The sequence below is a fragment of the Haliotis rufescens genome, unplaced genomic scaffold (genome assembly GCF_023055435.1).
Source record: "Haliotis rufescens isolate VD_foot unplaced genomic scaffold, xgHalRufe1.0.p SCAF_7, whole genome shotgun sequence".
NCBI lineage: Eukaryota > Metazoa > Mollusca > Gastropoda > Lepetellida > Haliotidae > Haliotis > Haliotis rufescens.
Window position 1 is genome coordinate 51,236,697 of NW_025964361.1, and position 14,895 is coordinate 51,251,591.

The 14,895-nt window shown below is 42.3% G+C and overlaps 1 protein-coding gene across 1 annotated transcript; it reads right to left on the reverse strand.

Moving 5' to 3' along the window:
• Positions 1-11,052: 11,052 nt before the first annotated feature.
• On the reverse strand, positions 11,053-12,310 carry LOC124111219 (salivary glue protein Sgs-3-like). The gene is made up of 2 exons (XM_046470861.2): positions 12,247-12,310; positions 11,053-11,912 (listed from the first exon to the last, which is right to left on the reverse strand). Exons 1-2 carry the CDS (start codon positions 12,308-12,310, stop codon positions 11,053-11,055), a joined length of 924 nt encoding a protein of 307 aa, XP_046326817.2.
• Positions 12,311-14,895: the final 2,585 nt, after the last annotated feature.

A 14,895-nucleotide genomic window follows, 5' to 3' on the forward strand; every position in this document is an offset into this window, starting at 1 on the left:
CACATATACTACAGGAACAAATGATGTCAAGTTGGAATTACAAGATGAAGAAGATATGTTGTTATTTTTCTATAGTGCCGATACTCACTTCTCACAATGTATTGATAAAGTAACATGGGAATCTGTTATACTGATATTTTCTGCTTATGTACTTACACTAAAGCCTTACCTTGATTATGTCATCTGATCTAACCTTTTGTACTTTGTGAATGGCATGACACTGGTGCTACTGTCTTGTTTTGTATATATGTACAGGTAATATGAGTTTGTGTGAATACGTTTGATTAATTATGTATAATCTTCGGATTAACTTCTGGCGGAAATAAAGAATCTCTCTCTCTCTCTCTCTCTCTCTCTCTCTCTCTCTCTCTCTCTATATATATATATATATATATATATATATATACGATAGACACAAATGATATTACACATATTCTCCAGAAACAAAAGATACTACACATATACTATAGAAACAAATGATACTACACATATACTATAGAAACAAATGATACTACACAGGTACTACAGAAACAAATGATGCTACACAGATACTATGTAAGAAGCAATGATACTACACATATACAACAGACACAAATGATGCTACACACATACTATAGAAACAAATGATACTACACATATACTACAGAAAGAGATGATACTACACAGATACTATGTAAAAAGCAATGATACTACACATATACAGCAGAAACAAATGATGCTACACAGATACTATGTAAGAAGCAATGATACTACACAGATACTACAGAAACAAATGATACTACACAGATACTACAGAAACAAATGATGCTACACAGATACTTTGTAAGAAGCAATGATACTACACACATACTACAGAAATAGATGATACTACACAGATACTATGTAAGAAGCAATGACACTACCCAGATACTACAGACACAAATGATGCTACACAGATACTATGTAGGAAGCAATGATACTACACATATACTACAGAAACAAATGATGCTACACACATACTATAGAAACAAATGATACTACACATATAATATAGAAACAAATGATACTACACATATACTACAGAAAGAGATGATACTACACAGATACTATGTAAAAAGGAATGATACTACACATATACAGGAGAAACAAATGATGCTACACAGATACTATGTAAGAAGCAATGATACTACACAGATACTACAGAAACAAATGATACTACACAGATACTACAGACACAAATGATACTACACAGATACTATGTAAGAAGCAATAATACTACACACATACTACAGAAAGAGATGATACTACACAGATACTATGTAAGAAGCAGTGATACTACACAGATACTACAGACACAAATGATACTACACAGATACTATGTAAGAAGCAATGATTCTACACATATACTACAGAAACAAATGATGCGACACATATACTGCAGAAACAGATGGCACTACATATATACTATGTAGGAAGCAATGGCAGTACACATATACTACAGAAACAGATGATACTACACAGATACTATGTATGTAAGTGAGTGAGTGAGTGAGTATGGTTTTACGCCGCTTTTAGCAATATTCCAGCAATATCGCGGCGGGGGATACCAGAAATGGGCTTTACACATTGTACCCATGTCGGGAATCGAACCTGGGTCTTCGGCGTGACGAGCGAACGCTTTAACCACTAGGCTTTAACCCCCTCCCCGATACTATGTAAGACACAGATGATAATAAACAGATACTGATAAATAATGTTTCAATAAAAGCATTTAGTATAAATTGTCAAAGCAAGAGAATAACAAGCCTGGATTCTCTGCCGAAACAGGTTCCACAATTATGTGAATGGATCACTGAAAATCAGTATTGACACCAGGTGTTCGCAAAAATGGAAAGCAAGTCCTGCACTAAAAATGATATAAGTGAATATAAATTAGCAGTTGCATGGCGGAAGATGGCCAGTTTGAACTCGTCTTCATTAGACGCCGAAGAAGGTGTCGACTCAGATGAAGCAAACCCTTTAAAACGTGCCCCTTTTACACGAAATACGCTTTTCCCATATACAATATCGTCAGGTACTACTACAATGGAGGGTGTTTGGCTGTATCGGCTGGTTGGATTCGCATGAAGTTGACCGTAATCATAGTAGTAGTTAGTACACTAGCAGCTATTTTCTCAGATTGTTATTCCCCACGACCAAGATGGAACCACATAAGCCATAAAATCAATTTTCCGAAACTTTAACACGACATTTTGTAAGTTTTCCTTTGCCTAAAGGACGTCATTCTCCGTTAACGGAAAAGTGACGTTCATGCGGCACGTGCAGCACATAATGACGTCACACGCACGAGGTGATTGTTTACGGAGGTGTATGCCTACTGGCTAGGTGTCAGTGATCTCGTACACAGAATAAAAGGACCATTCGAGCTATTGGAAACTTCCCATCAAACTAGGTACGAGCCAGCCCAGAGCACTGTCAGTAACAGGACATTATTTGAAGCGAACTTTTATTTGTTTTTGCGTTTTATGTTGAAATGAACTTGAGTCACTTCAAGGTAGAAAAAAATATTGCCTTTCCGGACTGTTCTGTGATATTGTTTTTATGTAATGATTCGAATATTTTTCCTCCACAGATCAAAAGAATCGCCGTCAAATCTCATTTCAGAACGTTGGGATAGCTAGGGCATCCCTCAATTTGCCTGAAACCGCCATCGGCCCTTTCTATTAGCGAAGTTCAGACGTGTGATAATATTTCAATTCCTTTTATTGCAAGCAGCCAGCGAGACAATGGATAAATCATAATGCGGTAACAAAAAGATATTGCTCATTTTACTGCCGGATAACAGGGAGGCTTTATAGCTTCTAGGCCCCCAACGATTTCTCCTTTATTTATGCGACGAAGCCAATGCGTTTGGTCCAGAGGCAAATGGTCGCTCGCTCCTTCAAGGTACTCTTTATAATCAACTTTCTTCGTTTCGGGAGTTTTTCCATTCCTATCACAGTCTGATTTCTACCGATTTCTGAAAGCGGATTCTTTTATTGGCATTTCCATTGGTTTTTATTTCCCTGCCAAACAACAAAGGGAAAATGTAATTAACTGATCCTAGAATCAGCCTGTCCTTTATGTGTATTTACGTCTTTTCCGAGACGGCGAACATGAGGTTTCTTGTCCATGAACTCTCGCTACTGAATACTAGAAAATTGAGGTTTAGTGAAAAAGTCAAGTGGGAAAGCGGATTTAAGGGGATAATTATACTCTTTTTTTCTCTAGAAATACATTGCGGAATGTCATACTCTTTTGGCACAAGTTTAAAGTTATAACTATGTTTATAACATAATAAGCAATTCTTTGCCATCATAAAAGGAATAAAAATAATGTCTAGCTTTTTGTGGTGGTGTCACTTGAGATGTATCGTAGCGTGATGGAAGTTAAACAAATAAACAGATATGATTTGTCAGATGTAATACAATTAAAACTGAACACTTCAACATCTTTTATTCGTGGTATAGTTCATTACATGCCATGAGTATAAATAGATCAGTTTAGTTTAATTTCAGTACAATGATTATCAGATGTGTGACATACTTCTGCATGCACTGATATAAGATTCTTAACTAATCAAAATGATTAACCGTGCATCAAAATGGTACATTCTTAAACAACATTCCTGCAAACTCATCTTTGTCACATTGGCAAAACATGGTTAACTCATCAATCTTTTTACTTTAAAAAGCAGCTAAAATCGAGAGAAAAAGTGATAATATTTTATCCTGGTATGATTAGAATGACAATGAAGCAAGGTGTAGCAATCAGTCCATGGTCTGATCAACGGATTCCGATTAGCGTACGAGGAGAACGTGAGGTCCCTAGTGTCTCCTAGATCAAGCCTTCGGCCTCAAGCCGCGAAATTCCCATTTCAGTTCAGATATTGTATTTATTCCGCAATGTTCGTCCTCAAAGTTAATATTTTGACTGGTGATGGGGGCACCATCGGATGTCACCTCGGTGTAGTTTATGGCCGGCTTTAAATCAGGGCCTAGCTCTGTTTCAGCCGCCATCTTTGCATGACACGTGACCTATAATGCGTGAATGAATTCAAAATTAATGTTTCTTTCAAATTTGAGGTGCTTTTCACTCCTTTCTATTGATCGACTGAGGTTTTATTTGTTGCTCGATGAAAATAAAACAGCCAAGATAAATTGGCGAGTCGTTATCTTGGTTTGAAAGGGGAACAGTTCCAGCCATGCTTGAAAAGATTTCTGAAAGACGTGGAATTAGCAAGAATGGGATTAAATGTCTTAAGATTTATAGTTGTTGAGAAAATATTATCGTTTAACAAAAATATCAGATTGTAAAACCTTTGTTTCTTTAGCAAGATGAAAGGGATTAGGTTCACTAAGTGATCATATTTTAACAAATCATCAATAGCGATGGATTGCATGAGCAATACAGGACTGTGATTTGTTTCAAAGTCGTGTTCACAAGAGATTGTCACTGTTTCTGTGTCCCTTTAAGGAACGCATTTTCTTCCCAGTAAAATTAGTTTTTTTAAACAAATCGAACTTTAATTATCTATTGGGTAAAATTACTTGTGGAGGATGAAAACAGGTTGTTCCATTTTTAAATTCAAGAAAAGACTTTGGCACATGCAATTGTCCAGAGTTTAACTTTAGTTCATCTGCCTGCAGACGCTATGAAAGTGTTATATTACGCACTGAAAAATGAAATTATATCATTTTAATAATTAACCAAATCTATACGAACATCTTAAATATGACGGATCCTGCTCTTGTTTTACTGTCTTGTCATATTGGCAGTTGAACCATTACTGACAAAGTACGTGACATAGAAGAGTTCTTCTTCCCAACAATATGACCAACACAAGTGTGACCAAATTACAGGAATAGTAATAGAATCAGTGTTCATTCGAGCAGTTTATCAGCTCCCTGGGGAATATACAAGCAAAGATTTCCACTGAAATATATACTCATATGTATAAACTTCTTTTGACCTTGACCCAATGATTATTTAAGTTTGATCAGTTTTTGTTAATTTCAGAGGTGGATTCGAAATTGAACGTTGAATAACATCTATTAATACTTAAGCTGGTATGCTGATGGATATTCACTTAATAGGTAAATGCCTTGCTATGCTTCATGAAGCCGTTTAATGTGTGCACATTTCGTTTAATGTTTCTGTAGCCTAACATTAGGAGAGACTCAAAGCTGTAAGATGAATTAAAATAATGTTGCTACATATTTGTCACGCCGAAAACCATCTAATGACGAGCATATTTCTAATGACGATGCTATACGCTTAGATGTTTCAAATTAGTACAGAATGCTAATTAAAATGAATGCAAGCTCTCTGTGTCGTCTTTTCCAGAACCAACCGACAAATAGTCCTTTGACGATGATAATATCTCTAGGAGGCATAAAACATTACAAAAAAGCAGTCAAAGCTGATTACATAAACCATTCCAACATGTAAATATCATACACATACAATATTCATTTATTACTAATTTTTAAAGGTACGCGTGTAGGATAGGATGAATTTATTTGAAGATCATCCTTAACGGTTATTTCATTGAGCTTTTTAACGCCCTTCCTCCCCCTCGAATTATTTCAAAGTTTGACACCAGCGCTTCAAATCTTACCCCAATTGGAGAACTCAACCGACATAAATTGACGGTATTTTATGCATAGTTTAACCCGCAATATTTAATATCCATTAGAAACATCAAACGGTGGAGAGATCTTTGAAATGAAAACATCAAAATTAGTTAAAGTCGCGTGTGGAACAAACATTTTCTGGCCCAGTTGCTTTTGATTAAATTCGAGCTTCAGAAAAGCTTGACGGTTCAACTGGAGGTACATATAAAAACTCTACATTTTAATATTTCTGGGGGGCTACGACTGTGTCGGAAACTAGGGCCCCTCCTTTGATCTTTGCTACCCCACTGCGCGAGGACCTGCCTCGAGTGCGCATGACCGGAAAGTAGCAGTCTCGCGCTCTCCCATCACCTGCGCGTTTTGTCGTCTGCATCTATAAACCATACCATTAAGATGTAGAAACTCACTGCCTTGCCGCGCTGCAACGAAAGAAGGGTTTACGGGATTTCCTTATGGTTACTGAGGCAGGTCCATTCCCGAAAACCTATCTCCTACAGAGACGAACATAGTACATTCATCGTTTCATGTGGCGTCATTTGCGCAGTAATTGTCAGTCCAGCATGCGTCATTGCTCTGATGGGCTGTGTATTCAGAAGACTAAGAGTTATATGTCTTGCGTTTTTCAATACATGATACACTTCCTATGATCGTGCAGCTCTGGAAAGAGTCTCGCCCTACCAAGGTCGAGTTAGCTTAGTGATGTACATTTGGGAAGGAGTGGATCATGATCGTGGTATCGTGTGGGATTATTTTGAAGCGTTTATGGGGTTGGGATCCAGAAACATGTTTGCGTTTGCTGGTTGTGTTTAGTCAGACAGAACGCGCTGTGCGTTAGTGGATATGCATGACGAGGCAGATGGCCCCTAGCTTGTTTACTAAGGTGTAGGGTGGGTGAATGCACGTTGTTTAACGCCGCAGTCTACAATTCCCAAGCTTGTTCAGGGCGCCTAGTAAACAATCGAGTCTGGATCAGACAAATCAGTGACTTGAAATATGGGTAATGATCCCCGCCGTTATCAGCTGAGCCACCAGCTCACATGGTTCTGTGTTGGTGGATATGTAGTGACCTGGTGGCAGAAGTGTTAGCTTGTCTCGCTGAAGATCCGGTTCGATTCCACACATAGGAACTATGTGGAATAAGAGGCATAAAATAATAATAAAAGCATTTATAATGCGCCAGATTCCATTCACCAAGTGGATGCTACGCTACACTATTATTACCCCGGTCAATGGATCAGTGAGCACTCGATTTTCATTCTCAGCTCCCGGGGGAGTATACAACCCCCATTCAATATTAACATTTAATTAAACATCTAAATATACCTATTGGGTTGGGTTCCACGACTCAGATCGTAAACTATACTGTTTGATTGAAATCAGTGAGCACGGGTATGGTGCTGACAAACCAAGGGACGAGAATAATCAAATTAAATATGGGACTCGAATGGACGATATCCAGTCAAGTAGTTGTGACATTATCCACCGTCTTGTACATTTTAGTCGACTCTCACCTAGTTTAGACATAGGGGCGGTAGATGCGAGGTAAGGGGCTGGGGCTTTGGTGATGTCTGGAATAGCGGCTGGGGTTATGGTGATGTTGAAAGTAAGGGCTGGGGTTATAGTTAAGTCTGGAGCAGTGGCTGGGGTTATGGTGATGTTGAAAGTAAGGGCTAGGGTTATAGTTAAGTCTGGAGCAGTGGCTGGGGTTATGGTGATGTTGAAAGTAAGGGCTGGGGTTATAGTTTAGTCTGGAGCAGTGGCTGGGGTTATGGTGATGTTGAAAGTAAGGGCTGGGTTATAGTTAAGTCTGGAACAGTGGCTGGGGTTATGGTGATGTTGAAAGTAAGGGGTGGGGTTATAGTTTAGTCTGGAGCAGTGGCTGGGGTTATGGTGATGTTGAAAGTAAGGGTTGGGGTTATAGTTAAGTCTGGAGTAGTTTCTGGGGTTATGGTGATGTCTGGAGTGGTGGTTGGGGTTATGGTGATGTCTGGAGTAGTGGCCGGGGTTATGGTGATGTCTGGAGTAGTGGGTGACGTCTGGGGTAGTAGCCTGGGTTATAGTGATGTCTGAAGTAGTGGCTGGGGTTATGGTGATGTCTGGAGTAGCGGGTGGGGTTATGGTGATGTCTGGAGTAGTGGCTGGGGTTTTGGTGATGTATGGAGTAGTGGCCGGGGTTATGGTGATGTCTGGAGTAGTGGGAGACGTCTGGAGTAGAAGCCTGGGTTATGGTGATGTCTGAAGTAGTGGCTGGGGTTATAGTGATGTCTGGAGTAGTGGCCGGGGTTATGGTGATGTCTGGAGTAGTGGGTGACGTCTGGAGTAGTAGCCTGGGTTATGGTGATGTCTGGAGTAGCGGGTGGGGTTATGGTGATGTCTGGAGTAGTGGCCGGGGTTATGGTGATGTCTGGAGTAGTGGGTGACGTCTGGAGTAGTAGCCTGGGTTATAGTGATGTATGAAGTAGTGGCTGGGGTTATGTTGATATATGGAGTAGCGGGTGGGGTTATGGTGATGTCTGAAGTAGTGGTTGGGGTTATGTTGATGTATGGAGTAGAAGGGGGGGGGGGGGGGGGGGGGGGGGGGTTATGGTGATTTCTGAAGTAGTGGCTGGGGTATAGTGATGTTTGGAGTAGCGGGTGGGGTTATGGTGATGTCTGAAGTAGTGGTTGGGGTTATGGTGATGTATGGAGTAATGGTTAATGGTTATGGGGTTATGGTGATGTCTGAAGTAGTGGCTGGGGTTATGGTGATGTCTGGAGTAGTGGCCGGGGTTATGGTGATGTCTGGAATAGTGGGTGATGTCTGGAGTAGTAGCCTGGGTTATAGTGATGTCTGAAGTAGTGGCTGGGGTTAGGGTGATTTATGGATTAGCGGCGAGGGTTGTGGTGAAGCCTGAAGTACTTGCTGGGGTTCTGGTGATGTCTGAAGAAGTGGCTGGGGTATGGTGATGTATTGAGTAGCGGGTGGGGTTATAATGGTGTATGGAGTAGCGGGTGGGGTTATGGTGATGTCTGCAGTAGTGGCTGGAGTTATGGTTATGTCTGGAGTAGTGGGTGATGTCTGGAGTAGTGGCTAGGGTTATAGTGATGTCTGGAGTAGTGGCTGGGGTTATGGTGATGTCTGAAGTAGTGGCTGGGGTACAGTGATGTCTGAATTAGTGGCTGGGGTAAAGTGATGTATTGAGTAGCGGGTGGGGTTTGTTATGTTGATGTATGGAGTAGCGGGTGGGGTTATGGTGATGTCTGGAGTAGTGGCTGGGGTATAGTGATGTATTGAAAAGCGGGCGGGGTTATAGTGATTTCTGAAGTAGTGGTTGGGGTTATGGTGATGTCTGAAGTAGTGGTTGGGGTTATGGTGATGTCAGAAGTAGTGGTTGGGGTTATGGTGATGTATGGAGTAGCGGGTGGGGTTATGGTGATGTCTGAAGTAGTGGTTGGGGTTTTGGTGATGTATAGAGTAATGGTTGGGGTTATGGTGATTTCTGAAGTGGTGGTTGGGGTTATGGTGATGTCTGAAGTAATGGTTGGGGTTATGGTGATGTATGGAGTAGCGGGTGGGGTTATGGTGATGTATGGAGTAATGGTTATGGGGTTATGGTGATGTCTGAAGTAGTGGCTGGGGTTATGGTGATGTCTGGAGTAGTGGCCGGGGTTATGGTGATGTCTGGAGTAGTGGGTGATGTCTGGAGTAGTAGCCTGGGTTATAGTGATGTCTGAAGTAGTGGCTGGGGTTAGGGTGATTTATGGATTAGCGGCGAGGGTTGTGGTGAAGCCTGAAGTACTTGCTGGGGTTCTGGTGATGTCTGAAGAAGTGGCTGGGGTATGGTGATGTATTGAGTAGCGGGTGGGGTTATAATGGTGTATGGAGTAGCGGGTGGGGTTATGGTGATGTCTGCAGTAGTGGCTGGAGTTATGGTTATGTCTGGAGTAGTGGGTGATGTCTGGAGTAGTGGCTAGGGTTATAGTGATGTCTGGAGTAGTGGCTGGGGTTATGGTGATGTCTGAAGTAGTGGCTGGGGTACAGTGATGTCTGAATTAGTGGCTGGGGTAAAGTGATGTATTGAGTAGCGGGTGGGGTTTGTTATGTTGATGTATGGAGTAGCGGGTGGGGTTATGGTGATGTCTGGAGTAGTGGCTGGGGTATAGTGATGTATTGAAAAGCGGGCGGGGTTATAGTGATTTCTGAAGTAGTGGTTGGGGTTATGGTGATGTCTGAAGTAGTGGTTGGGGTTATGGTGATGTCAGAAGTAGTGGTTGGGGTTATGGTGATGTATGGAGTAGCGGGTGGGGTTATGGTGATGTCTGAAGTAGTGGTTGGGGTTTTGGTGATGTATAGAGTAATGGTTGGGGTTATGGTGATTTCTGAAGTGGTGGTTGGGGTTTGGTGATGTCTGAAGTAATGGTTGGGGTTATGGTGATGTATGGAGTAGCGGGTGGGGTTATGGTGATGTCTGAAGTAGTGGTTGGGGTTATGGTGATGTCTCGAGTAGTGGCTGGGGTTATAGTGATGTCTGGAGTAGTGGCTGGGATTATGGTGATGTCTGGAGTAGTGGCCGGGGTTATGGTTAAGTCTGGAGTAGTGGCCGGGGTTATAGTGATGTCTGGAGTAGTGGCTGGGGTTATAGTGATGTCTGGAGTGGTGGTTGGGGTAATGGTGATGTCTGGAGTAGTGGCCGGGGTTATAGTGATGTCTGGAGTAGTGGCCGGGGTTATGGTGATGTCTGAAGTAGTGGCTTGGGTTATGGTGATGTCTGGAGTAGTGGCCGGGGTTATAGTGATGTCTGGAGTAGTGGGTGATGTCTGGAGTAGTAGCCTGGGTTATAGTGATGTCTGAAGAAGTGGCTGGGGTATAGTGATGTATTGAGTAATGGTTATGGGGTTATGGTGATGTTGGAAATAGTGGCTGGGGTTATGGTGATGTCTGAAGTGGTGGTTGGGGTTCTGGTGATGTCTGAAGTAGTGGTTGGGGTTATGGTGATTTCTGAAATAGTGGTTGGGGTTATGGTGATTTCTGAAGTGGTGGTTGGGGCTATGGTGATGTCTGAAGTAATGGCTGGGGTTATGGTGATGTTTGAAGTAGTGGTTGGGGTTTTGGTGATGTATGGAGTAGTGGCCGGGGTTATGGTTAAGTCTGGAGTAGTGGCCGGGGTTATAGTGATGTCTAGAGTAGTGGCTGGGGTTATAGTGATGTCTGGAGTGGTGGTTGGGGTAATGGTGATGTCTGGAGTAGTGGCCGGGGTTATGGTGATGTCTGAAGTAGTGGCTTGGGTTATGGTGATGTCTGGAGTAGTGGCCGGGGTTATAGTGATGTCTGGAGTAGTGGGTGATGTCTGGAGTAGTAGCCTGGGTTATAGTGATGTCTGAAGAAGTGGCTGGGGTATAGTGATGTATTGAGTAATGGTTATGGGGTTATGGTGATTTTGGAAATAGTGGCTGGGGTTATGGTGATGTCTGAAGTGGTGGTTGGGGTTCTGGTGATGTCTGAAGTAGTGGTTGGGGTTATGGTGATTTCTGAAATAGTGGTTGGGGTTATGGTGATTTCTGAAGTGGTGGTTGGGGCTATGGTGATGTCTGAAGTAATGGCTGGGGTTATGGTGATGTTTGAAGTATTGGTTGGGTTTTTGGTGATGTATGGAGTAATGGTTGGGGTTATGGTGATGTAGGAAATAGTGGTTGGGGTTATGGTGATGTCTGAAGTAGTGGTTGGGGCTATGGTGATGTCTGAAGTAGTGGTTGGGGTTATGGTGATGTCTGAAGTAGTGGTTGGGGTTATGGTGATTTCTGAATTAGTGGTTGGGTTTATGTTGATTTCTGAAGTGGTGGTTGGGGCTATGGTGATGTCTGAAGTAGTGGCTGGGGTTATGGTGATGTCTGAAGTAGTGGTTGGGGTTATGGTGATGTATGGAGTAATGGTTGGGCTTATGGTGATGTTGGAAATAGTGGTTGGGGCTATGGTGATGTCTGAAGTAGTGGTTGGGGCTATGGTGATGTCTGAAGTAGTGGTTGGGGTTATGGTGATGTCTGAAGTAGTGGTTTGGGTTATGGTGATGTCTGAAGTAGTGGTTGGGGTTATGGTGATGTATGAAGTGGTGGTTGGGGTTAGGGTGATGTCTGAAGTAGTGGCTGGGGTTATGGTGATGTCTGAAGTAGTGATTGGGGTTATGGTGATGTCTGAAGTAGTGATTGGGGTTATGGTGATGTATGAAGTGGTGGTTGTGGTTAGGGTGATGTCTGAAGTAGTGGCTGGGGTTATGGTGATGTCTGAAGTAGTGGTTGGGGTTATGGTGATGGATGGAGTAGTGGTTGGGGTTATGGTGATGTGTGTAGTAGCAGTAAATGACTTCCCATTCGTGCAGACTCATCTGATTTTACTAGAAGAGCATTTGTTTATACACAAAAGCTGATATACAAATAGGCTAGTGGTATATGTGTAATGCCAAGTCTGCACAGCCGTCTTAGGGACCACAAATAGCTGTGGAGAGATCGGTCCGTTGGACGTGTGGTGACTCTCTAATTGCTGGTTCGAATCCCATATTAACCATGGTTCTTACTAATGGTTTGTCAGCCCCATACCCATGTTCGTGGGTTTCATCACCGCAATAAACATCTACGACCTGCATCACCTCAGGGTTTCGTCCCACATGAAGATCACACGTCATGATGGTACGGGAATACTGATAAAAGCCGACCAGCGGTCTATGACGCCGTAAGTCTTTGTGCAAAGTTGCGTCCCACGGACCTGCCACGATCCCCTTTACAGAACCCTAGATTCGTCATGATTATGATCTTTAGTTTGCATGCACAATGTGAGTGAATGAATGAGTTGTGTAGCATTCTAGTTGTAACAAGGCGTGCTAGCTTAATGTGAGCGGAAAGCCCGAAGTGATGCGGGTCTCAGACGTTTACCACTTTGGTGAAACCCACAAGCACGGGTAGGTGACAAACTTAGAAACATAATCAGGGCGAACCGGGATTCGAACCCACAACCGAAGGTTACTGAGGGGCACAAGAGACACAACTCTGCACAGCAAATTGAGGCGCTGTAGACGACTGGTTCACCCGTGCTCCCAACTAAATCCGTGCTCAGAGGCAAACATCTTCGACTTGCGTCACATTGGTAGTGCCACATTAAGCTTCCAAGCTCTGATGTTACCATCAAGGGATTCGAACCCGCCTAGGGGTGTGGATGGGGCTTCATTCATCTCCCTCATGGCAGCAATGACATTACCGGCACTGATTCAATCTACGACATCACCGTTCTTTTCATTTTGGGGCATGCTTCCCGTAAAAGGCGAGTGTGCTTGTCGTAAGAGGCAACTAACGGGATCGGTTGGTCAGGCTCGCTGACTTGGTTGAAGCATGTCATCGTATTCCAAGTGCGTGTATCGATGCTCATGGTGTCAATCACTTGATTGTCTGATCCAGACTCGATTATTTACAGACCGCCGTCATATAGCTGTAATATTGCTGAGTATCCCCCTCCCCACGCACACAACAACAACAACAAAAAACAACAAACAAATATAAACATCTAATGAGCTGCATAAAATAGATAACAACAAAATACAAGCAAAAAAACATATACAAGGTTAAACCGACACATCATTTAAAAAACCCCATCAAACTTGAAAATATAATACGGTTGAGTTATAGGGGCTCCATATTATCGCAATGTATCAACAGATACTCATAAGATTACGGAACAGACAATTCAAAAACGGATTTGAATATTTAAACGAGCATCATTGTGGTTAAGTCTAAGTTTCCCCACTGTTTATGTCACACTCGTGAACCCAAGGGGTACTAGGGTACAAAGCAATGCCGTGTGCTTTGCGTGAAATCAAGCATTTTACGACCGAGTTTAATATCGCCATTCACCAGCAGTAATAAGTAGTTTCGTTTGCAACAACCATATCGCTGTCGCAAAGTCACGTGACACGGAAATCGATACGACGCAGGCGCAACGTGAGGCACTCAACTGCGTACGATCCAAGCGTTATTTTGTAACATTACAAAGTGCTCGGTTACTGATTCGCGATAAGATACGAACACAACTGGATAGGTCATTCACTAGAGTTTTGTCTGCTGGAAAAAGCATTTTTATTGCTTTTGATCCGTTGTGGATATTTAGGGCGTCGCTAGGCAATAAATCCGTACCGACGTTCGGTTTAGAATCGGTTTAGAAATATTAACGTTACAACGTATGGTGATACCGGCACCTGAATTGAAAAAAGATTAAATAATAATGCAATGGAAAGTAGAGATATTTGCGTTTTCATATTGTGTGAACTATGGAATAAAAAGTCTGTAAGAATAACATGGATATATAGCCCTCCCCTTCCAAAATATACGTACGTAAAATTCGAATTAATTTAATTATTCTATGTTATCGTGTTATGAGCAAAGTATATCAGCCCTGAAATCAAATTCATTTTCAAGCATTACAAAGAGAAATCACAAACTTTCGCTTTCCCTGGAAAAGTGACTTTCTAAACGTGTCTCCGAGCGCATTTAGACGCACATTTCCTTACTCTTTATTTACTTTTTCCTTAATGAACACCAAAGATCAAAGCCGACGAAACCCGGGGGTCATATAGAACAGCGAGAGATGTCAGCAGCGGGGTGATAAGCAGTTAGTAGATTGACTGCCTCGCACGTGCGACGTGCGAAGCGAGAGCCTCGTGCTTTGCGTGCAATTGGATCGGGAATAAATCTTACGGTTATCGCAAACTTTACACCGGCGAAACTAGAGAATAAAGGCATTTGCAAAGATAGAAATGCTTAAGAAAGGAGAATGGAGTATAATTCTGCGGATAATGAGATTGTGAGGGGACGAATTACAAATTTATAGTTTTCCAGCTGTTTGAATGGAATTGTAAATTTCCTCCGCCGGGCACGGATAAAAAATAGTACGGGCATTAAGCAGCGAGCTGGTCCTTTTCTCTTCGCGCTGGAATAAATCACAGTCAAGATACACCTGAAAGGCGGAGAGCGGTTGTGTATATTAGCGTAAATTATGAGGAAAAGTTTGATATTAGCTCAGAACCGTCATGTTTACCAGTCGCTCCTTTGGTGAGTGACGAAAAACGACTCGATGTGCGCACGCGCTATAAAATAAACAATGATGGCGGAGATAGCGGATGAATACGTAAAACAGATGTTTGAAAATCGTCATAATGGAACTTGTAATGAGACGAAACATTTGTAGATCATATAAAGATAATCAGGGCTCGATAATCAGCCA

Bases quoted from the DNA above. Each gene is read 5' to 3' on its own strand.
- LOC124111219 (XM_046470861.2), bottom strand. From the start codon at position 12,310: ATGACGTGTGATCTTCATGTGGGACGAAACCCTGAGGTGATGCAGGTC. The intron at 11,913-12,246 runs GTGATGAAACCC...CCACTACTTCAG, and splicing joins GGTCGTAGATGTTTATTGCG to ACATCACCATAACCCCAGCC.